Source organism: Lissotriton vulgaris, chromosome 11 (assembly GCF_964263255.1).
Source record: "Lissotriton vulgaris chromosome 11, aLisVul1.2, whole genome shotgun sequence".
NCBI lineage: Eukaryota > Metazoa > Chordata > Amphibia > Caudata > Salamandridae > Lissotriton > Lissotriton vulgaris.
Window position 1 is genome coordinate 542,692,434 of NC_141699.1, and position 24,735 is coordinate 542,717,168.

Here is a 24,735-nt window from a genome sequence, read left to right on the forward strand (position 1 = left end):
GTCGGTGTCTCCCAAGTCCTGTACCATCAAGGCGTCCCCTTGAAACGTAAGCAGCAATATCTTCCATTGGCATCAACATACAGCACTCTTCCATATCCCTCTGCACAATGGGAGCATCTATATTGTTCGCAGGCATGAAACCATACTGAGAGCACGATTAACGCCTCAACCTGCACTACAAGAGCACTGGCGGCAAGCCATATCGAAAGAACTGATTTGTCTCTCTAGATACTAAGGACCAAAACCAAGCAGGTATCCCAGCAAATCACCCACTGGTGTTCTGCTCAAGGCACAGTAAGACCAGTGAAACTGGACAATCGTCCTTGGAACACAAGAGCAGCCATGATGGCCATTCTTATCCCTGCAGAACATGCACCCATAGGGTCTTACTGGGGTTCAACCACTACTGTCCCAAAAGGATGGTGAAGGATGCGCCACACACCCTTCTTCTCTGATCACGCGTATAAGAGCCAGATCAATAGTGAATTTGGAATACATTAACTGCACCCTGCATCGCATCATCGAGCATCTTCTCATTCCTGGCCAGGGCCTTCAGGTGGAGCCAGGCACGTCATTAATCTCACTGGCATTCGCCACTTATCTGGCAGAACAACCCCTCCGGACAAGTGGAAGGAGCTGGCGGGAAAAGGGAGGTGTAGGTGCCCGTGGGCAACCTCTAGTACACCTGGAGACCTTCAAAGAAATTGGTTCATCGACTGGAGGCAAGAAGAGCTTCAGGATAGGGGAGGGGACAGAGGGTGGGGTGGACACACCACAGCCCCAATAACCCACCATGGCTCAGGCGGCAAAGCAGCTTAAAAAAATCAAAGACATCGAGGCTGCTGCTCTGCAGGAGCAGAAGGAGAAAGAAGAGTCCAAGCGCAAGAACAGGAACCGCTCAAGAGACCGCAAGAAAAAGGTGAGAGGGCTTGTTGGAAACAGAAGGGCTGGGGGCTGAGGTTCCAAGAGAAGGATGCATGACGTATTTTCTCCTGCAGGCAGTAGCCCACTGCGTTGGGATCTCTGTCCTTGTGTGTTTGGGGGTCATCGGAGCCAGGGTTTCAGTTCTATCCCTCGACTTACTTAACAGTCCCAATTAAAAAATATTCAGTTTCCCAATTCCATTGTTTCAGGGTTACAGTTTCATTGCATTAGGGTCCCTTATTATAGAGATCCACATCTACTATGACGTGGTCTCAATTCTATGGTGTATGGGATGCCACATTTCCAACCCATGGACGTCTTTCTTGGTTTCCCGTGGATTCTAGTCCTGGATTATTGCAGATCACTTTTCCTAGTGCGTTTGGTCACCACTGCCCCATTGTGCTTGGGGAATATAATTACATTTTTTTTGCCTTTTATAGCTGATTATTCACCGCCCTGAATTACTTTCAGAATACAATCCACAGATATACTAGAGTTGCCTTTAAAAAAAAATGATGTTACCTCTCGCCCCATTCTAATACCACTCAATCAGAATAGCAGACATAGAAACCTTTGGAAGTCAGTGTGTCAATAGCACCATCTCAGTGTGTTTCGAGGAACACTTTCCCAGTATGCAGGGTGATATAGCCCACATACATTTGGGTATAGTAGTGTGTGACTGGCACCACCCAAGCCTGGTTGGTGGTCACTACTCAAGTGTCCTGGCGGGTATAGCCTCACTGTGTTGGGTTACAGCCACATGGCCCAATCACAAAGGTAAATATACAAAGCATATTTACTCATGTGTATTTATTATTACACCTAGGAGTAGCTCTTCACTTTTTTGCTATTCACCATTTCGGAATGTTGAGTTACACAGAAGTCTAGATCAAAGTGTCATCAAATCAGGGGGTGGAACCTTTCACAACAGGGTTTGAGTGTAACATTACTACTAGAAACTTTGCCCATATAGGTGGAGATATGCACCATGGAAGAGCCTTCCCTAAGGGAAAGTACAGCGAAAATAATAACGTTTATTACTTTTCAGAAAATTATAAAAATTTGTTACGAAATGATATGAAGGTAAATTAATTTTAAATATTTATTACTAAGCTATACCTAATAACATACAATTTACAGAACATTTTCACCAAATGAAATATGTATTAAATAATTAGTTAACTTGAATAAAATTAATGTATACATTTCTTAATAATATTTGAAAAAATCTCCACCCTCATTAACATTTTCATCTTTATTTAACATGCAGTACATTTTGTAAAAAGTGATGTAAACTCTCTGTAAATTATTTTTAATTAAACTTTATTATTACATTTATTACGATGTAACACAATACGTACACATTATATATATATATATATATATATATATATATATATATATATATATATATATATATATATATATTAGTTAATTTGACATTAGTTCCTATGGGGTGTTATTTTATTTTCCTGCTTCCATTATTTTATAAAGGAGCGTGTTGCAGAGTGTGTGAGAGGAAATGTGGGGTCTTCACTTACTCTGGTACTGGAGTACAAGTGAACTTGATTTGATACTTGGTATGGCTGTAGTAACTGTAGAAGTGTAGTTTGCGAATAATGATGGTCTTACTCGTTGTTGGGTATGTGTTCGTACTAGCATCTACCTCCTTACATTTCCTTAAACACCTCCCATTTAGACAAAAGTATTCTCTATTTTCCAGCCACTACCCATTGTCTCACACATTTACCACTAAAACGTACACCTACATATGCGGATCTCTCTTCTACCTTGACACAGATCTCTGCACAGAAAGAAGAAGTGGCCGAGGTCTCCGTCCCTAGGTTTGTGGATAGCATTTGCAGTATGTGAGTAGTAATACTGTAGCACTACTTTACATCCTGCAACATGCTGTTTTGAATCATGCTCACAGTGTGTCAATGGGACAGTGTGTTTGGGGCCATTCCCCAATGGCCTATGGGATATAGCCTGTCTGGGTTGCGGTTAAAGTCAACATGTGCTAATGGAACAATTCCCACTGTGTTTGAAGGCTGCTGCTACAGAGTAGTGTGTAAATGGGACAGTCCTAATATGTTCAGGTCACATACCCAGCTAGTCGAGTTAGAATCACAGATCAGTGGGGTACATAGCCCACCTTTCTGGACATCACAGTCCTCCTGCATTGGAGTCAGTGTGCCCCTGCATGAGCTTATGCTTCCCTATGTAGAGGTTCCATCCCGTGTTGGGTTTGCACCAAAGGTGTGTGGAGGTACAGATCCAGTGACTTGTGCTAGGTGCTCTGTGGACCCTTTTCTCTAGGTCTCGTGGTTTGTAAGAGATGCTTTACAGTATCAGAGATGCACCTGCCTTGCTCGCCTAAGATACTAGTTATGAGAAATCACTAGTGAGAAACAATCCCATAGCACACTTGATACCCTAGTGGTAGCTGTGCTTGAACAACCAAGCTGTACTCCAAGGTAGGGTTCTGAAGGTTGGTACCAAACACAATGTAAAACAAATTACCACAATCAATAGTGCCACGGTCCAACTAGAGGTATTGCTTTTTAAATAAATACATCTTTTACACTTAGGATATGACTTAGAGGAGAGCAATAGTTGACAATTCACCAGTCACCTGCTGCTTGTGGGGCTCTACCCAGAGGGCAGCAGGTGGCAGGTGTACTGATGGTGGTGCTTTTAGTGGGTTTGCGGCTGGGACCACCATAGGACAGTCAGTGCCCACGCTAGAAAAAATAATGTTGAACGATCGCCACTTTCTGGTGACCAGTCCACCAACCTATCAAAAGGTGCTACATCAGGCCCCTATAGCAATAGAGCAGTTGTAATAGTGAACACTGATAAATACTATAAGACTCTAACAGTTATGGTTCTCGAGGTATGATAAAAAAACAGATTTTGCATATGATTACATCATAACCAAGATGGCTGCGACTGACCATTAAGTGAATGGGGCTCTGTGCACCTCTGGGACAGGTTTTGCAATACATTGGAGTCACACCAGTACAGAAGTCGGGATGTCCTTCAGGCTCCGGGTCTTTGGCTACATCACTACTACTGTGTACTGTCTGGCACACAGTCAGTGGGCTAGTTTTAATATGGAGAGAAACAAAGGAGCAGGGGTGACATACATTCTGCACAACACTGGTTTTACTCCAGTTCTTGAAAATCTGCAGGGATTTCTAATGCAGCAGTAGGAAGGATTCTGCTGGCTCTACAGGGGGTGCACGTTAAAAAGCTGTACCCCCAAAATACGGCAGATTGCCACCGAGCAAGCCTTTTCCCTGCAAGCAGGGTTAAAGATGGATCACTCTAGAGCAGAACAGGAGGCTGTTTGTATGCGCTCATACCAGCCAGAGCCTGGAGCTCGGCTCGGAAGCACGTAGAGATGCCATTAGAGGGTGTCTGTGATCAGAGACCAGCAGGCTAAAGCAAACAGGGCACATGGATAAGGTGAAAAACATAGGGTGGGTCACCTGCAACACATGGCGTCAGACGTGTGACCTTGCACAGAGTCAGTTTGTTGAGGTCATCCTTCTCCGGCTTGGAGGTCAAATGAAACATCCAACATGGGATGCAAAGCAAGCATGTGAAGCCATCAGTCGCGGCCCACCCCAGTGAGCGGGACCCCTGTCTCAGTTTGCGAAGTCACAGTTCCAGTGTACCACGAGCATCAGTTCCAATGTGCTGGGATCAATACGCCAGTGTGTAGGAGATTCTGTTTCATATGGGAGTCACGTCCTCAGTGTGACTTCAGTGTCTCAGTGTGTTGGGAATACCTGTCTCAGCTTGGTGGGAATCAGAGTCCTATTGTATCAGTCAACAGCAGTGGTTAATTTGTAAAATAACAAGTGCCGGGGCAGCGCTAACAGGAGAAATGTGTTGGTGCAAATTGTCTTTTAACTAGAGCCCGACACTCATTATTCTGGAAAGGACTTGGCCTAATGGCTGGAGCTGCCGATTTCAGAGCTGGGGAACCGGGTTCGAGTCTCGGTGTGGCTCAACATCCTGTGATTCTGGGCAAAATCACGTGCCTTCCAAATGAGTGTGTCCTTAAGTGGTGCTATAAGCGCCGGTGCTGAGGATTAGGTGCCAGTGCTGAGCACCGGCTAAAATTAAGCACTGGCCTACAGTACAGAGGAGTGAGGGAAAGGCCATGGTGTGTAGGACTTAAAATCACATTGTGTGGGGCTCCCATTCAGCGTGTAAAGCTTTTGGTCACAGAATGTTGGGGTTCACTGTCAGAGTGTGCTTTTGGTCACTGTGTTTCGGTCCCTCTGTTTTGGAGGTCTCAGTCCCATAAATTGTGTGTTGGGGGAGGGGGACAAATGCTAGGTCCTAATGTGCTACAGGCCACAGCCCTGTGTGTTTTTAGACATAGTGTGTTGGAATCACAAGTGCCCGTGTCGAGCTAAAACTACCAGTGTGCAAAGAGTTTGAGTTTGTGTTTTGCGTTTTATGGTACCACTGTGTTGGGAGTGAATCAAGAGGCATGCTGTTCCTAGAAGTGGGAGAGAGGAAGAAAGAGGGGTAGCTCCTGTAATGAGTAAGGACCCTCACACACCCCAAGGTCTGTCATGCTTCATCATAGGGCAGGTCCTCGTTGGGCTGGTGCTGCAATGCCCAATGGGCCCCTGTAGGAGGGCTCTTTACCGGAGATCTTTTTAGACCGTAGTCTAGGCCGTAGAGGAAGTGGGTGTGTGTGGGGCGTGTGGTGTATTTCAGTGGTGAGTAGAGTGTAATGAGTGTGTGGACTAAAAATAACTATGGAAGCCCGCTGAACTAACTTTAATTAGTGGGTCCATGTCATGATTAAAAATAGGTAATACTTGAGACGCTAATAGTCTCGTCAAGTGTAGGTGGTGTAGGCATCACAGGTTTTTAAGACTAAAGAACCATTCTGCTGAAGCAAGTGGTTTTGAACTGTCAGCGCAAGTGTGCTTGAGTTATAATTATGGTGCATAGGAGGTCTCAGTCTAAGTAAAGTGAGGGAAGGAGGAGCCCAGACTGCTGGGTATCACAGTCCCAGCCTATTATTAGTTACAGTCAGGACCACTTAAAATATGCTATTCTGCGGAATCATTCTCTTATGGATGGTTATGGATTTAATGCACTTGTCAAATAATCTATCATTTTCTGCATAATTTCAAGATTTCAACAATAAAGTGTTTCTAGTTCAAACAGAATAAAAAGTTGCTAAAACAAAGCACCACACGTGGTGCAGTGCAGTGACAGACCCCTTGCAATGGTTAATTTGTCACCTTTTAGTTTATTGTAGCTTATTGTTTTAGTCGGTGTTTAACTGATGCTAAAGATGTGAAATATCGGCCAGAGAATTATGCTGTGTTCAAATGGTGAAATGATACAGTCACAGAATGTACCATGAGATGCGCCATGATCTGCCTTTTCTTGACACATAATCTAGTCAACCCTCCCGCACACCGTGATCCTCATTGCATCACATTTCTAGTGGATCTGGTTATAGTATATTGGAATGTAAGGCACAATGTGCAGAGCTAACACTCTCAGTGTTTGGGGACCTGGTCAGTGTTCTGAGGGCTACAGTTCAAGTATGTAAAGTTGAGGTAACAGGATGGCAAGGCCAAAGTGTCAGGATATTAAACTGCCAGCCCTAGTGGGATGGGAGTCAGTTTGTAGGGACACTGTCCCAGTTTTACTAGATAGCCTGCATTGCTTGCCTTCTCTAAGCTACAAACTCAGGAATGTCCTTTGACCACCTTCTGTCTTCGCCTTCAACAATCTGAGTGTTTTGGTTTTCCAAAGAAGGTTCATAAGGACACTATCCTGGCTTCTTTATTCATTAAGATTAAACATGGTCGGATCGGTACCGCTCAGAAATAAACATGGATTGAAGGGATGAATCAGTATTTATTTATTCACTCTATGACTACAACACTCAAAGGAAAAGTCAAATGCATTCTAGAAACAAGTTGACTTGTGTAAATTGGACCTTTTGGGACCCTTGCAGCTGGTTGACTCCATACAGAAGTGAATCTTCAGGGTTTGGTTGCAAGACAACCTGGACTGCAAGACCCTGTCTCTGTCATGTACACATCTGGAACCAGGGATGAGGAAAGGTCCAGGGATGTATCTTCTAGTGGGGTCTGATGTTTTCTGTGGCATGCAAGTAAAGCTGTTGTTGCACAGGTACAGATTGGAGGACATGGTAAGATATGAGTAGATTAACTACCGAATACCATAGTCAATTTTGATTCTCATCAGTAAAGGCGTATCACAATGTGGGTACCAGTTTCTCTTTTCACGAAACCACCAATAAGTTGGCAAGTAGAAATGTTACCATGCATGAGGTGGCCAACCTGGTAATCGGGAAACCTAGTGTCTACTGTGTGGCCTAGTCAAATGCTGCATTTACACATGCGCCCACAGCTGATAAGTGAAGGTAGAGTAAAATGTATGGGAAGAGGCACTGGAGCATTTTTACTTTAAAAACGCACCCTGTAACAGTGTTGGTTTGCATGGGCAAGGCAAGTTTGTGGTCCAGTAAGACGCACAAAGTATTTGACAACTTGCTCAAGGTCACTTGTTATCTGATGAATGTTACAGTGAGTCAGTGAAGGAGGAGGGAGATTTCAGTATCAGGTATGGACGCAGTGGAAGGCATTCTCTTGTCACCGTTCTTTTTTGGTCTAATCTTTTCGATCCATTCTTCTAGTGGACTTTAGCCTTCCACCAGATGTACTCCTTCTGTGTCTCGATGACAGGACTGATTAGAAGTCTTCAGTGAATGAAGACAGAGGCGTCACAGTAGGGCACCGCGTTAGGCTCTAAGAGGAAGGTGTCTAGTTTCACTCTTTGGATTGGCAGTGAAGGTCATGAACTACTGTGCTTTGCATCCAGGGCCATGAGGAGCATCAGACGTAAGCAAAAGTAAGGTGCTACACAACATCATGTCCGACAAAGGACAAAAAAAGCATGTGAGCATGATCATTGATCCCGTAATAATAGACTTGTTTGAAAATGTCTTTGAGTCATTTACATTAAATGAAAGCAAATACAACACTGTATAAATTCACTCAGTGCCTTGAGACCCTCACGGGTGATTAGTGTGCATACAATTCCCTGGTTGATTGATTGATACAGTCATAGGAAGAAACAAATAATTGTGCTTACGGTAACTAGAAAACCTAGAAAGTTTATAAAGTCAGATAAATTGGTTTGGGCATTTTTTTTTGCACAGAGGAGTTGTAGGACGTTCTTTGCAGAGCTCTACAATGTAGTACACAACATACCTACCTTGTGCATGCCATTATACTAGGGTGACCAGTGAATGAAGACGGGTTTGCTCGGATGGTCCCGGTTTTTCGCCATCTCGACAGATTTTAAGAAATGTAGCTCCTGTCCCGGTTTTTAGAGCGGGTCGACTGAAAACGTCAGGAGGTGTCTTTTAATGTTTTCAAAGCAGGGGAAGTTATCAGTTGTTTCAAGAACACAATTTAATTATCAGACAAACTATGTGGATTAAAAATTTGCTTTCTATGTATGTTGTAACTGCCTGTTCTGTAATTCTCTGCTGAGCAGTGCTGTTATTTTGTCTGCTCGTTTAAGTACAATTGTAGTCCTTCTTCCATTTCCTTGAAATGTCCAAGTTTTTGGCTTTAAAATTCGGGTCACCCTACATTATTCACCCCTCTGATTAGATGTTGTTGTATTGGAACAAGGCCTCATGATTCAGGTGTTGAGCCAGGATGCCTGGTGGTAGCAATCTTTTCTTTGTGGCTATCATGTGTCAGTTCCTGGATTACTCTTCAATTAACTCCTTCCACTGCCAACCTCAGTCCCTTAATGGTGGATCTGGACCACTGAGGGAGATAGATGTATAGTGTCCTGTTCCTAGAAATATATTTTATAATGGTGTTATTTGGATCCTAAGTCAGCTTACATGTAACATTCAGACATTTAGCATTCCAGGCCATCAAACTTGCACTGGCCCTCAAATGGACTATTTCAGATTAGAATGCAACTGGAAAATTCTGTGCTGCAAGCATAATCTCGCATAATTCTTTCTTATGCTTTTTATAAGAAATTCCACAAATTATGCTATCATGCCACATCGAGTAATTATGCGCCATTCGTGGTAAAAAATGTGCACGAGCGCACAGGAACAATGCAAACAAGCAGAAAGCAATCAGATGTTTGCAGAGCTTGTGTTTTTTTGCGTTTTTTTAGTACAATATGTTGTCTGGACTTCTGAACACAAGGAAGCATTTCATGCTTAAATATAGCACCAAATGTCTATTTTGCATTTCACGTAATTGCTCATAATTTTAGAATTAGTATTCTGAATATTATGCACACCGCATAAATACAATGTTTTCCAGTTTTTCATTTCGACTAGCATGTTCTGGTGGTCCACATGACCTATGGGTATATGGATTTTGTAATCAGGAAACTATGTATATTTCAATTTTTTTCCAATGCCCCTATAATAGAAGCTCTTGATCAATGCCCTAACAAAAAGGTTAATTCTAGCATATCTCACTTTTACACCTAATTCAAACAGTCGAGTCAGAATTGTTATGTAAATGATATTCTTTTAATTAATTGTCTAATGATGTTTTGGATACCTAACATTGTTATTATTTTTTCATTTTCAGGATTTTATGTGCATGTGCTAAGCCGTTTTCCGAAATCAATAACATTTTTGTATTGCACTGTAGTATTCACTCTGTGGACACACCCAGTCGGGCCTGGTTTCAGTCTCCCCTTGAGTTACACAGTCATTCCTAGCTTCCTTCCCTAGCAGGGCAATACAAGCCCCTGCATTCCCGTTGGCGTAGTGGGGGGCACATAATCTTCAAGGGGCCCCAAATTCCTTCAGGGAGTCCATATTCAGCCAAAAGCAAATGAATGTCTGTGAGATATTGGAGAGTAAGGAGCTCCTCTTCACATTCTGCAGGGGGCCCATCACTGACCCAGCCAATCACAGTCTCTTTGGGGCACAGGCAGTCCTGCTGTTACATTACCTAAGGACCCACACCGTCACACACACTTTTCGTGTGTCACGCGGAGTCATTCTGGTGTTACATTTTCCCTGTGGCATGTACAGTCACCCCTGGGTTAGCTATCACCATCCAGCCTACATTATCAGCCCCCCTGCATTTCTATGTCTTGAATCGGCCTACTCCACTGGGATCTTACAGCTAGGCCTGGTTCAGGTCTTTCCCGGAAAGATACCCAGTCAACCCTGGCTTACAGTCACCATGTTGACACAAGCACTCAGTTTTAGGTCTGGCTTGACCGCACGGAAGTCTATGGGTGTTACCACTTCTTCCCAATAATACACAGAGTGGACCTTGGCTGAGGAAAATTTATCTCGCACGTCATGCTACTGGCTTTTCGGTGTATAATTCCTACTTCTAGGCAGTGTTTGAGTTGAGATGCATGAGGGTCTATTTTATATCTGAAAAGTACGCTCAGTCAACACAGTTTGTCACATCCAATTTGTTATCCAATATTTGAATTCTATACATCATTGTATACAGAAAGCAATTCTCTTTTGATACATTTTTTCCAGCACTGGTGGAGGCAACAGGTCAGATTTTAATGTGCTACATTTGTGCATGCACCACTTGCAAACACTATTTGTGTATGCATCTGTGAGCACATTAGAGCCCGAAATATTGGCTTTGCCAGTGCTTGTTTTAAATTCCTCTGTCAGATATACATCTTTAATACTGGTTTATCTCTCTTCCCCGAGCACGGGTTGGCATTCCTTGTGAAGTGTCAACCAGCCAGGCATATACAGGTCAGTCCCAGTTTAATTCCACAAACTCCCACAGCACTCTGTCACTCCTGATTTACCTTTCTCCATTGTGACAAACAATCGGGCCTAGTTTAACATTGTCCTTCGGAGACATATAGCCTGTCCTGCTTTATCTCTTTTACAGGTACACACAATCATTAACTCTCTCCCTAGCCACACACACGCGCAGTCACTCAGTATAAATCTCTCTCTTGATTTCATCATTACCCCATGCTTGGGCGTCTACACTCCATGTTTAGCATTTGGTGGTCATGAGTTTACACACCATGATACCACCCTGGCACTCGACGCTCTGGCCCCGTGCTTAATGCAGATGCCTCTACACTCCCGGCTCGGCATTCAGGCTTCTGCAATTCATGCTGAGAGTTCAGGCCTCTACACTCCATGCATAATATTATTGACTCTCCACTTCATGCCTAGTATTCAGTCCTTGGCACTCCATACTCAGTGGTCATGCCTGAATTTCAAGGCCAATTGTTCAGGTTTCTACTGCTTATGCACACAAGTTCACGCTTCATACTCAGGACCGAACACTCAGTGCCAGATTTGCAAAATGATTGTGTTTCCTTTGTGTCATGCAAGGTTGTGCAAGGGCATCTTGTTTGGCACTGTGTGGCTTGGTAAATCCAGAGTAATGTAGTGCAGCACCAGTCGCCATCTTGCATTGCTCTGCGCCGGGAAGGCGTTACATGGGTGAAGAGTACGTGTTTCCCCACACACACATAGTTTCTGGCACATTCCCAGATTTACTAATGCGTCAAAATGCTACCCTTTCCTGATCGAGGTGCAACAAGGAGAAATATTTTTATTTCTCCTTGTTGTTTCCTCTTTCGAAGTGTGCTGCAGACTGAAAAAACCTCCACAGATTGTGTTTTTAACCTGCCGGCAACGCAGGCACATTTGAACCATGGCTCAAGGTGCCTACTTGGGCACTAGGCAGCACATAGTGCACCAGCACAGTGAGATATCAGGAATGCACCATATCTTAGTTGATATGGAGCCTTTCTTCCCTCTCCATTTGAAGTAGCTCGGCAAGTTATCTTGCTGCGTTGCACGGCGTCAAATGTTAGTAAATCTGGCCTTCAATGTTCAGATCTTGGCAACATGTGCTTATTGCTCAGGCCCTGAAACTCAATTCTTAGGCTTTGTTACACCTTGCTCAGCTACTGGGCCCTTGCTTAGTCCTCCATGCTCTGTATTCAGGCCTTTGCACCTTATTGTCAAGCCTCAATACACACATGCCTCAAGTCACCAAGTGGCCAGGAATAGCAGAAGTGACATCATAGACTCTCTGATTTCCGAGGACATCACAGGAAGTGGTGTCACATTAGTTTTGACTCTGATTAGTTCACACGAAGGTATGTCTCGTGACCTTTTGTACTGATAACAGCCCAAAAAGTGACAAGGTAAAAAACAACAATATCCAGATGCGTAACTATCATTTGTCGAGGTACAGCCATTCGGAGCCAGGTACAGCCATTACATCCCAGTAACAGCTCACGTGCCAGGGAACAACCCCGAGTGCCAAATGTCAACACTCCACGCCCCATTAGAACCTCAAATGCCACATCACAGCGGCAGATTCCAAGGCACTGAAACAAAAACCCAGGCACAGCACCAAATATCCAGCTGAGGTTCTGAATGGAACGAACACCCTATCTCAAGGCACAATCTCAGACACCCAATTACAACCCAAAAGACAATTCACAGCTACAAATGCCCAGATGCAGTCAAAATGCCCAAGCACAACCGTAGAACACCCATGTGCAACCATAGTTTCCAAAAGTATCCAGAAACAGCCTAACATTCAGATTCTGTCCTAAAACAACAGACAGAGGACCAGGTGCTTCCAGGCACAGATCCACATGCTTATGTACAACTCTATATGCCAGGCCCGACCATAATGAGTCCTGGCATCACATCATATAATCACTCAAAACCATTGCAGGCCCTTGCCAACCAAAAGCAAAGCACTCAGAGGTGTGGTCTCCTTATGCACAAAACAATGCTCCTTGCTCACTGCCCAAGTATGCCTTCCCTTGTACAGATGTAACCTCAAATGTGATCTCGTTGATATTGTTATTTGACATTTGCATACAGCGTCCCTTCCCCAGACTGTACTTCCGCTCCTTTCCTTCATGCTTCCAAGTTTCTCAAATCTGTAACTGGAGATGGAGACATTTTGGAAGACAAGGACATTTCCATCTATTCTCTGCAATGCAGAGCAGTGATGTTTAGAGGGCATGAGTGTACATAATACGAGAAGCCCAAGTTTAAAATGACCTATTCTGAGGTCAAATTGGTAAATGGGTTTTACAAACCAGGTAGTGTTTAGGTATATAAATAACCTCCCTCCTTTTCCATTACTTTGTCATATTAAGGCCCATAAATGTTTAACCTGAACACTGGCTCAAAATATTTTTTTCCCCTCGAGTATTAAATGAGACCACAGATGGAATTTGGCCAGGTTGGCATACTTGAAAAAAAACAAGGCACTCAGGAAAAAAAACACAAGACACACAGTATGCAGAGTAAAATGTTGCGTACTGCGAAATAGCACTGAAATACATGTTAATGGCTGCTGTGCTGAGTGTAATAATGCATTACCGCTTGCAATATAAGCAACAAGGATTAAAAAATCAGACAATAAATCGTCGATTTCGTAAAAACAAAGCCTGTTCGTGGGTACTGTTAGAGAATCTAACCGATGTACATCTGACCAATAAAGCTGTGCCCTTAAAAGATAAAGGAATGAGCTACATGTCCCATTAATATTGTAGATACAAAAATCAACCTAGAAGGTATGATTCTCATATAACCGAATCTTCGGTTCATTGTCATGCACACCAAGTAGCAGTATGGTACTTAATTTCATAACAAGGACCTTCTTGTTGAGACCCGGGTCTGCTCAAAATGATAGTTGCATCCCTGTAACATAAATTCAGCAAGGTCATATTAAATAGCATAAGTGGCATCTAATGCCAACCGCCCCCAACAACGGAAGTGACATCACACAACCATTAAAATTAGTATTTAACTTTGCTGTACTTTACAAGGTTGGATGCAAATAAACGGCGACTGATAACAGGCACTAACAAGTAGCTCAGAAATTAGCAACTGGTAAAGTTATAAAAGAAGCCGTCCATTGGTGCCTTCTCGGAGGATGCAAAGTAGTTTACAGTGATAGCAAATGAACTGAGACGTGTCAGACGTACTCCCCTGCCTCTGAATTTGTAGGGATCATCTAGCAATATGGAAGGTGAGATTCCATGTGTTTTCTACTGACCAGGATGCTGGGAGCTTGTTTTGAGATGGAAATGTTAGCCTCCAACATCCCCGCTGGCTGTCGAGTGTAGCATGGACATGTTGTCGTGGCTTAGCATAAAGGAAATATTGAGTCCACTGAAATGAGATACAGTGTAACACAGTTATCATATTTACAATAAAGATGGAATGTTCAGCCCGAGTTCTTAGTTAGTGAAACACACAGGGGCATATTTACAAGTCCTCTGAGCCACCGGGGCGTCACTTTCTTTTATGCTCTGGTGGCGCACAATGCTGAGCCATATTGACACAGCCACGAAGATCCAACTTGCGTGACTTTTTATGGCCTTGTAAATATGGCCCCTTTCATGCATTACTCTGCATGAAAGGGGCGTTCCATGGGTGTTGCTGCAGTTGTTCCCACGCAATTCCCATGGATTTTGACACATTCACAGATTTACAAGGTTTCGTAAACCTGGGAATGCGTCAGATTCTAACGCCTCCCCACGGGAGGTGTTAAAATGACACAACGAGGAGAAATACCTTTATTTCTCCTCCTTTTTTGCTCTTTCTATGTGTGCAGCACAAATACCTGGAGGAAAACACTGTAAATTATTGTTTTTGTGTAGGTAGGTGTCCCTTCCTGCACAAAAACAATCAACCCTGCAACGCAGGCACCCTTGCACCATGGTGCAAGTGTGTCTGCTTTGCCGCTAGGCAGCTAATTGTGCGCCAGTGTACAGGACATCACAGGGATGTGTTGCTGTAAACACGATGCATCCCTGCACTTTCCTAATGACGCAGCTTGGTGCAGCAAGATGGCTTGCAGCGCCGTTTCATTTTCTAGTAAATAGGCCCTACAATTTCTTTAGTAACACCGGAAAAATATTTATACAGTAAAAAGTAAACAGAAGAATAGTACATTGTACAATGCGATAAACACCCAAACGTTGAAGAGTCAATACAAATGATCAACAATTTGTCCCCAGACTGCAACCAAAATATAATGTTTGCCAACACTCCATTGACCCTGATCATTGTTCTATTCGAGACCAGATTTTGCAATTGCAAAGGTTATTATGCTCTTTAGGAAACAAAGACCAATCTTAACCTATGTGAGGGAATATGGTTGTGATTCCACGATGCTATCAGTGATTTCTAGTTTATCATGAAAAGTTATAATAGTATTATATAAGCACAATATGATGAAGGCAACCTGTGAATAATTTGACCAAGACATTGACATGTTAATTCCAGAATTCTCAATGCTCTAAATTCGAAATGTTGCCAGCCTTTAATCCTGGTTTGGTGTTTTAACAGTCCCTTAAAGTTTGGGTGTCTAGATCTTAGTGTTGAGGGTGAACCAGAGGGAAAACACTCAAGGAAATCTGGGGTTGTAAGCCCAACGAGGCAAATAGTTCGAACAAGGATCAGATAGGACCTCCTCAGAGCTCGGATATGGCTAGGAAGCAAGACAGCCAGGGGTGGAACCTATCCACACTCACGCAGGTCCAGGAGGCCCCCAAATGTGGCTTGGGGACACTGTGCAAAAAGGACACTGCAGATGATCGTAGGTATGTGCTACATGCTATGCTATGGAGGCTTGTGAGTATCGTGGAAGGGGAAGGTGGGTTGTGGGGCGAGGAGGCTGCCACAAAGGTAATAAACAAGCAAACATGGCCCAAGGCGAGAGTATACACAACATTCAGTGTCACAAGCCAGCTCACTTGCTATTGCAGGCTGATTTTGGGCAGCGCTCCTCCTATGTCTGTTGATGGATAGAGAGGTGTTTGAGATTTTCTGGATCAGCCGCTCTGGGCTGTTTGAGCTAGCAAAAAGGACTTCAGCAGAAATTTGAAGCTTAGCTAGAGCCTCTAGGAAATTACAACATACAGATCACCATCGAAGAAGCATCGCAGTAGGATTTGCGATGGTCTGTGATGACGTAAATCTGAGAAGTGGAGGGCTGCATCTTAAATTCACATTTATTGAAAATCCTTCACCATCCCACTACCAGCCCCCTCAATTGTATTGTTTCCTTTTAAAAATCCAACCAGTCAGGTTGAGACAGATATTACAGACTTGTCCTGTTCCCAAATTGTACTGAAGGGGCTGATGACAGCATAATACTATGCACATGTCCTCCCAGCAGTCATCTGTGGTGGAAAACTGACTGTCCTTCGTGGAAGACTAGTTTTTTTTTTCATTAGCTTGCCAAGAACATATAATTTACCCTAATAATTGATGCAATTTCCCAAACTGTGAAATCAGCTATTGCATATAATCCTGAACATCAACTGTGGACATATTGAAGCTAGTTCCAAACACGTAAATAGATACGTTTCTAAAACTAGTGTTGCATGGCACAGTTTAAATTACTGTGATGCCTTCTGCCATACTGTGTCCTTTAGGGTGAGCAAATGTTTGCTTTCCATTTCCCCCTAAGTCGACTGACTGCTCTGCTCCTCCACCTTTACCAACACCTACGTTTTAGAGACACATCAACCACCATTTAGCAACCGTATCAGAGTTTGGGTCGGTCCATACACCTTTGCTACTTTGGTAGTCCAGATAGGGCTTTCTGATTACAGCAGTATAGCTTACTTGAGCCAGCTGACATCTATGCACCCCATAAGCATTGCAGAATTGATCAGACCCTGGAAAACAGTCCTCATACTATGAGTCATGCATCGTGTATCCATAATAATGCTGTACATCTGTTTGAGCGATAAACATGGGACGGTAGAGTGAGATATAGTTTCCCCAAATTGGGAAATGCCTTGTGATTCACTAATTGGCTCATGCAGTTCAGAGTATTGCCAGGGCCTGAACATGCTCCAACATTCCCTTACGCCTGACTCTGTGAACAGCAGATCATAGAGCATGGGGGGTTGGGGTAATGAGCCCATTAACCAGATGAGTGACACGGTCTGTCTTTTTGGTGCCCAGCCAGGGAACCCATGCTCTGCTTGGACGCTGAAGAGCACGGTTCAAAGACTGTTGTTCCAAAGCCTCCTAACTCATGTATGCCCCTTGCACTACAGAAACGACAGTGGAGAAAGACATCTCAGCAATGGAAAACCACCTTGTGTAGATTCTTAAGCATGCTTTTACAAAGGAAATGCGCTCTGGGCATCGGGGTCTTGTTGGACAAAGGTGTCCTGTCAATCATCAACCTGACAAACCCAAGGTGGCATTCTATTAACCCATCAAATATGAATACAACATACCCAGCACATTTCATTGGAATACTTCGAAATTGTATAAACTGATTTGAACTATCATACATCAGAAGGCCAAGGATGTCTGCCACAGGAAGGTGTGTTATTATCCGTGTCGCCCCATCTGTGTATGGCTAGGGAACACATGTATTTTAAGGTCTGAGCCAAGCTCAGTTCCTTCACATATTCTATATAAGGAAACCCATGTGACCGACTGGACTCATACAGCAGGGTGCCAGCAGCATAACTTGAAACAAAGCAGCCTAGATTGGTTGACGTCCCCCTTAGCAGTAAATATGACACTGTGCAATTAAGCCAAGGGCTTGAAAGGAAGGGTAAATCTACGAGTGAACCTGGGTGACCCTGTCTGCAGATTGCTCTGCAAATATGATTTGATGTATTTTATTACACCCATGATGGCACTTTTATAGCAAGATGAGCCACAACATTAAATGCATTCCAAAAAGCCAAACCCCCAGAGGACCTCTATTATATAGAAGCAGTGGAGTTTATCATAGCACTTTTGTACATCTAGGGAGACTGCTCGATAATGGTGCCCCCATTTTAATGTGTTACAGAAAAAACGAAGTCAACAGAGATTGTGTAGCTTGTTTGTAGTAGGGAGAAATTAGATTTTATTGGCAAAAACACTGTTCATCACATCCTGGCTAGCCTAGGCACCAAGATATTAAAATCCTGCCTTCTACATTTGTTATGTTATTGGCATTTGTATAGCACACCGTCTGACATCTTCGTGGCGCTTTTGGTAGAAGGGAAGAGGCTTTCCAAACTGTTTTTCACTTTTTTACACAGACATCTTTGCTGTGTAGTGCAATACATTTGCATATTTCTCAAGTAATTATTAGCGTTTGATGTCTGGACTGAATTTTCCATTTTTTTCTCAGCTTTCAGGATTTTGTGCTTACTGCGAATTTGATCCAATGCCATATTTATGGTTGAGTCGAGCCTTGCTGCTAGGGATCTGATTTGAGTAAGGCTTGTCTATTATCTGGGGTTGCGTGCTGACGTTGTCGATCACCAGCACGAGTAAATAATGTTCTTATGTGAACGGATGCAATCTTATGTATCTTTTATATTTTATGTTATATTATCAGATCAAACATCGTCAAGTCAACACTTTAGCGGCATATATCAAACATTGTCTTTGCTGTGTAAGATTTTTATTAAGCGTTTGGAACCCCCCACGTTAATACTACACACTGCTGATGAATCATTCTTTGGTTTTGGATCGATACAACAAACTGGATGCTTTTGTTGAGCACTTAAGAGTGCTTGGTTGTGTGAATATGTTTGGAGAGAGAGACGTTTGTGGTTTTCAATCTTTTAAATGAAATATTAGTGTGCATTTTCAAATATGTATTCAATGTATTTTAAGAGTAATGAACTTGTAATAAACATGTTCATTGTTTAAGATACATATGATAATGCAAATGCATAAACTCCTCCCCAATATCGGGAGTTTGTTTCCTGACATTTGAGATAAACGTGGATAAATCCACTCATCCACCTACCCACCATGTGAAGGCAGCACACCGGATTATTGGAAATACTTTACTTTGAGCCATATTTCTCAGTACTGATTGCAAAACCGAGAGATATAGATTGAAGTAAAGCATTTCTAATAAGTCGGAGTGCTGCCTTTCTTTGCTATTTATATGTGCAGAAGCTCCTCTATGAGGCTGGCACCACAGTGACTATCAATTCACCTTGGCAAACTGGAACTGTGTTGGATGAATGTGTGTGTGTGTGTGTGTGTCTATAAAGACGCTCAGGCAAAAGGATCAGCATTCAAAAATCAATATATATTGATTGCATTCTTTTAAGATATTTGCAGTCTGGCAGGAGAATTGTTACTGTTCCTGGTAGTACGTCAGTGATTCTAATCTTAATGTACCCTTGAATGAACTGATTTGTAGCCTGCACGTCATCAAATTATCTAAATCATACACATCCAAATAAATCCATGCGAGTCTTGCGTTATGACCATTCCCACTCACAGCCTTTCTTTTTAGCGGCCATTTCAGAAGCCTTCAAACAGCCAGACAAATGTGGGTCTCGCATGCTTATTTTCAATGTTATTCTCCTCCATGCGTTAGCCCACACATGTATTAAAATCTAATAATAGTGTCAATCGCTGGCTATGCATTTCAATCACCAATCAATAGTTATCCCCTCACTCATTGTCATTCCACTCAACATATTGTCTTCAATCACGTTTCCAATTTCAAGAGAAGCTGCTGATATTTAACCTCTTCGATGCTGATGACGAGCTCAGCTCGTCATCAGCCACGGTGGTCGTGTGCGGATGACGAGCTGAGCTCGTCATCTAACGCGGCTTTTAGAAAAAAGCAGCGCAGCGGAAAAATAACCGCCGCAGCGATGCGGTTAAATCAGAAACTGAAGGAGGCTGTCACTTTTGTTAGATACTCTTTCTTGTTAGGATGTGAGACAATTGTTCCAGCTCTCGATATCTGGCGTTCATCAGAGTGTCCTGGCCAACTATTAGTAATGGCCAACATTTGACTGACCTGCTGTGTGTTAAAATGGCCAAGAGCAGCCAAGAAGAGAGGCAAATGATGAGCCATAATACGATAGACCGACCTTACCTGCATAAGACCGCCAGATGGGCCTCAGGCCGAAAAGTCTGCACCTGGCACCTGTTACTACATGAATAAATCCCTCTACCATCTTGTACGGGCCTCCCAGATGCTAGGATGTTTTTCCTGTTTTATATTTCAATGTGATCACTTCCCTCATGTTGCCAATTCTGGACACACTTGAACTGGGAATTGAAACATGTCTACTGATGCCCGGGATGACAAGGGTTTCAAATAATGTGTACATGGCCCTGCTCAAGCTCATCGAGAACTGGCCAATGTGCTCACTGAACATGTCCCTCTGGTTGAGATTTTGATTTGTACTTTGATGATGTGTGATATATCATAGGGCGCTGTATGGTGGCCTCTGCTGGAGGCCAGCTAGACCTGCCTGACTCAGAAGGAAGAGAGATCCATTCAGTAGAACTCTGCACTCTGAGCCAAGGGGGCTGGTTTATTATCAATCCCAGGAATTAGGGACAGGACGGGGTTACCAGACACATATAGAGCAACAACAAAGGCACCAACAAAAGCAGGCTACAATGTCTGCCACACTCTTTGCAGCTCCTTCAGTCCAGGCCCATGTCTCCTCCCCTTACAGAGAGGGGAGGTACCAGGGTTAGTCAAAAGTCATGATATTTTACTGCCCCAAGTATGTGATGTACTGACAAAACTCTTGCTATCATTTTGGCCTTCACTCAGACACACCACACATGAATTTGGGCACAAAAGTTAAGGTGCACTTTACATCATTTGGTTTGTAAAAGCCTTTTTTGAGATTGAGCAACTGGAAGGGACAGAGACCTCCAGCCTACGGGTTGACCTTGTTGAAGCTGTCATATGTTTATCTTGAAACTGGTATAATACAACAAGCATTTGCAATGCAATAGGTCTCGTATTATTAAAGTTTGAGCTATTGGCATTGCTAATAATAATGCAACACCATTAGCTCAAACTTTTAATAATGCGAGACTATTGCTTTGCAAATGCTTGTTGGTATGGTCCACAAGAGGCTTTGGCCTTCAGACAGCAAATAGCTGTATGCGAAGCCTAAAAACAGAGATAGAAGTATCAGCTGCGAAATCTTGCAGCATGAAGACACAGATAAGGTACCATTGGGTAACGTGGCAGCTGCAGAAATCTATGTCCTACCTGCAGGTCACCGGCTAGTTACCCAGAGACTGACTTCGTTTTTCATTTTCCCAGGATCTATAAATAATGTACTAGTCAACAGGATAGTAGCAGCAACTAATATTTAAAGAACCATGCAAGCATGAATCATCGGACAATGGCAGCCAACATAATATAAACTAGATACAAAGATAAACAAGGTAATGAATGAATGGCCGATAGATGGATGGACGGAATAAAGTGATATATGAATGGATGCAGTAGGGTGATGGTTGGATGAATGTAAGAAGGCAATGGATGAATGGGTGCCTGGCGGATAGATGAAACAAGTGGATGAATGGAATAAGATTGGTGGATGAGTGTTGATAGAATAAAGTGATATATGAATTGATACGATATGGTGATGGATAGACGAATGGAGGTGGCTATGAACAAAATGGGAATCTAATTGATAGATGAAATGTGATGATGTGTGGACGAATGGAATAAGATGGATGTGTGGGTGGGTGTTTGGGTTGGAGGAAGGAAGGGTGGGTGGATGGGGATGGATGGGTGGGTGGACAGGTAGATAGATGGATGGGGTGGATGGATGGGTGGATGTGTGGAAGGGTGGGTGGATGAATGAATGGTGGGTGGATAGATGGACAGGTGGGCGGGTGCGTGGGAGAGGGTATGGATGGGTGTATGGATTGGTGAATGGATGGAAGGATGGACAGATGGGTGGACGGGTGGGCGGATGAATGGATGGTGTGTGGATGGATGGATGGACAGGTGGGCGGATAGTTGGGTGGATGGATGGGTGGATACATGGATGGGTGAATAGAAAAATGGATGGATGAATGGAGCAAGTGTCTGTCGCACACCGTGAGCTGGGTGAATGTTCTCTTACCTTGTACTCCAGGGCCGCCTCCTCCAGGGGCACCGCCTTGTGGGACCCGTTTAAGCATGGGCGGAAAATCCGTTACGCTCGCGGATTTTGCGGATTTTCGGTAAATTCGCAATCCGCGAGATCCGCGAATTTCCCGCAAATTCCGCAAATTTGCACGCAGCGGATTTTTTGCCGCGTGCGGTGTAAGTTCGCAATTGCGAACTGGTACAAAACCCTCGCGAACTGGCAGAAATCCTTGCGAACTGGCAGAAATGCTTGCGAACACAAAAAAAGCATTCAGCAGGTTCAAAAGTTCAAACTCATCATTAGTAACCATTCCCTGTAGTGCTTCCTGACAAGGGCCCCTCCAGAGTTCAGTTGCTACTTGCAACAATTATATGACCCTGCTCTGACCCTCACAGCAGGCTCATAGAATAGCTACAAGTAGGCCACAAAGGTCCTGGAAAAAAAAATTGCACTGCAACAGAAAGCAAATTACAGATAAGGAAGCAGGTGCCAGACTGGAATTTTAAAACAGTGACACATTAATAAATCAACCCCAAAATTAATTCATGTCAGTTGAAGCAGGCAGGTGTGCTTGCTTTCCCCCCCATAATCTACAGTGATGATGAACCAGAGGGTGGCATTGATGCACCAGAGGATTGCATGGGTGAAACAGAGGGTGGCAGGGGTGAAACAGAGGGTTCTGGGAACCTGTGATGATGAACCAGACGTAGAAACAACATAATCGTGACCGTTGCGAGCCGACATGTAAGTTCGCAATTGCGAACTGGTACAAAGCCCTCGCGAACTGGCAGAAATCCTTGCGAACTGGCAGAAATCCTTGCGAACACAAAAAAAGCATTCAGCAGGTTCAAAAGTTCAAACTCATCATTAGTAACCATTCCCTGTAGTGCTTCCTGACAAGGGCCCCTCCAGAGTTCAGTTGCTAGTTGCAACAATTATATGACCCTGCTCTGACCCTCACAGCAGGCTCATAGAATAGCTACAAGTAGGCCACAAAGGTCCTGGAAAAAAAAATTGCACTGCAACAGAAAGCAAATTACAGATAAGGAAGCAGGTGACAGACTGGAATTTTAAAACAGTGACACATTAATAAATCAACCCCAAATTAATTCATGTCAGTTGAAGCAGGCAGGTGTGCTTGCTTTCCCCCCATAATCTACAGTGATGATGAACCAGAGGGTGGCATTGATGCACCAGAGGATGGCATGGGTAAAACAGAGGGTGGCAGGGGTGAAACAGAGGGTTCTGGGAACCTGTGATGATGAACCAGACGTAGAAACAACATAATCGTGACCGTTGCGAGCCGACAGGTAAGTTCACAATTGCGAACTGGTACAAAACCCTCGCGAACTGGCAGAAATCCTTGCGAACTGGCAGAAATCCTTGCGAACACAAAAAAACAAAAAAATCCGCAAATTCGCGAGAATTTGCAGATTTTGCGGATTGCGAGTTCGCAAATCCGCAAAATTCGCGAACGCCAGATTCGCAAAATTCGCCCATGCTTAGACCCGTTCTCCTTGGCCTCTCTGTACACCACACAGATGGGCGTCCCCTCCTTCCTATAAAAGAGCCGCAGCTTCTCGCGGTGCCTGCCGCACTCCCCCTCCACCCGCAGCTGCGCAGCCTGCTGGCAATCTGCACAATGTTGGCCAGGTGCCGTTTGAAGCTCAGGGCACCCTTGGGTACATTAATGTCCTCAGAAGATAAGTCTTACCGTAAAATCCTGCTGAAATCTTGAAATACAGCCCCGATCACCAGCCCAGAACACTGTATTAATACTAATCTATGGTGACCCTGAAATTTTGCCCACCTGCTCGAGAAATGCAAAACTGACAGAGATGGGCACTGGGCCTAGTTAGGCTGGAAATGAGGCTGAGCTCTGTGTCACAGTGGTGAATTAAAGGGGAGCACAGGGAAGGCTCGAAGATCACCTCCACTGCAACTGGGACCAAGATCGTTGAGGTATGAGGGCGAGTCCCGGAGAGTTGTCCCCCCCTTCTCCAGAGTGGTGTGGAAAGTGTCAGCCGGCATCAGGACAGATCCCGGCCGGGGGGAGGCCCTGCTGAGGAGGATCGGCTGAGGCGGAGTGGCTGAGGCTTTCAATGTCCCCGGTTGATCAGCATCGGCCCTGCGGTCGCGGCGTGGGTCGGGCCTGGTGCAGCTATCCAGACCCCCACTAGTGACTGAGACTTGGGGGCTGGGCATGGAGGCAGCGCAAGTATAGAGGCGGAGAGGTGGCTTCCTGAGAACGGCATGAGCGTGCCCCGGTGAGGCTTGGAGAGTGACCTTGTCGGCTGTGGGACTGCCTCTGCCATGCCGGTAAGCCTTTTTTGCTGAGTCCTGCCCGCCAGCAAATTGAAACACACAAGCCTGCAGCGGGGCCGGGCATTGCAAGGAACGCTACAGTTGAGTTCCTTGCAATCTGCGTCTGTGGTGCACCAGCTGGGCTGCCGGTGACTGGAGTCTGATTGTCCGTGTGAATGTGCTGCAAAATTGATATCCTCCCTCCTCCTCTAGTCGATGTGCAGAAGAGGGAAAGAGGCAGCAGAGAACACTGTGTGACCTGGGCAGCTCGTCGTGGTGCCTCCGCGGGTGCCGACGCTCGGCCCCAAATCCCCGCTGCCCTGCTCCTCTTCACCCCGGGTCTCCGAGTAGGGGATCTCCGCCGCTCCTTCTTCCTCTCCACCGGCCTCCTCCTCCCCCGGGGGCCCCTCACCGCTACACGCACGAGTAAAACGAGACCTAAAAACGAAAACAAAACCTAAAGGCTGATACGTCACGTGAACTGAACACAAGGCACGCGTCGTGATCTGATTCTGCCATGCTGTCTACGGTAGAAGATCACGCGCGTGACCAAAT

At 44.3% G+C, this 24,735-nt stretch overlaps 1 protein-coding gene across 6 annotated transcripts in view; it reads left to right on the top strand.

Moving 5' to 3' along the window:
* Positions 1-700: 700 nt before the first annotated feature.
* ANK1 (ankyrin 1) overlaps positions 701-24,735 on the top strand; it is a 1,037,654-nt gene continuing 1,013,619 nt past the window's right edge. For 3 of the 6 annotated variants that reach the window (XM_086943597.1, XM_086943588.1, XM_086943590.1), the window contains exon 1: positions 705-919. In XM_086943597.1, the coding sequence (XP_086799723.1) occupies positions 794-919 (126 nt within the window). In that variant the 5' untranslated portion in view covers positions 705-793. Of the gene's footprint in view, positions 920-24,735 lie in introns of all 6 variants that reach the window. The other 3 variants (XM_086943587.1, XM_086943589.1, XM_086943592.1) reach the window with 2 other exon arrangements.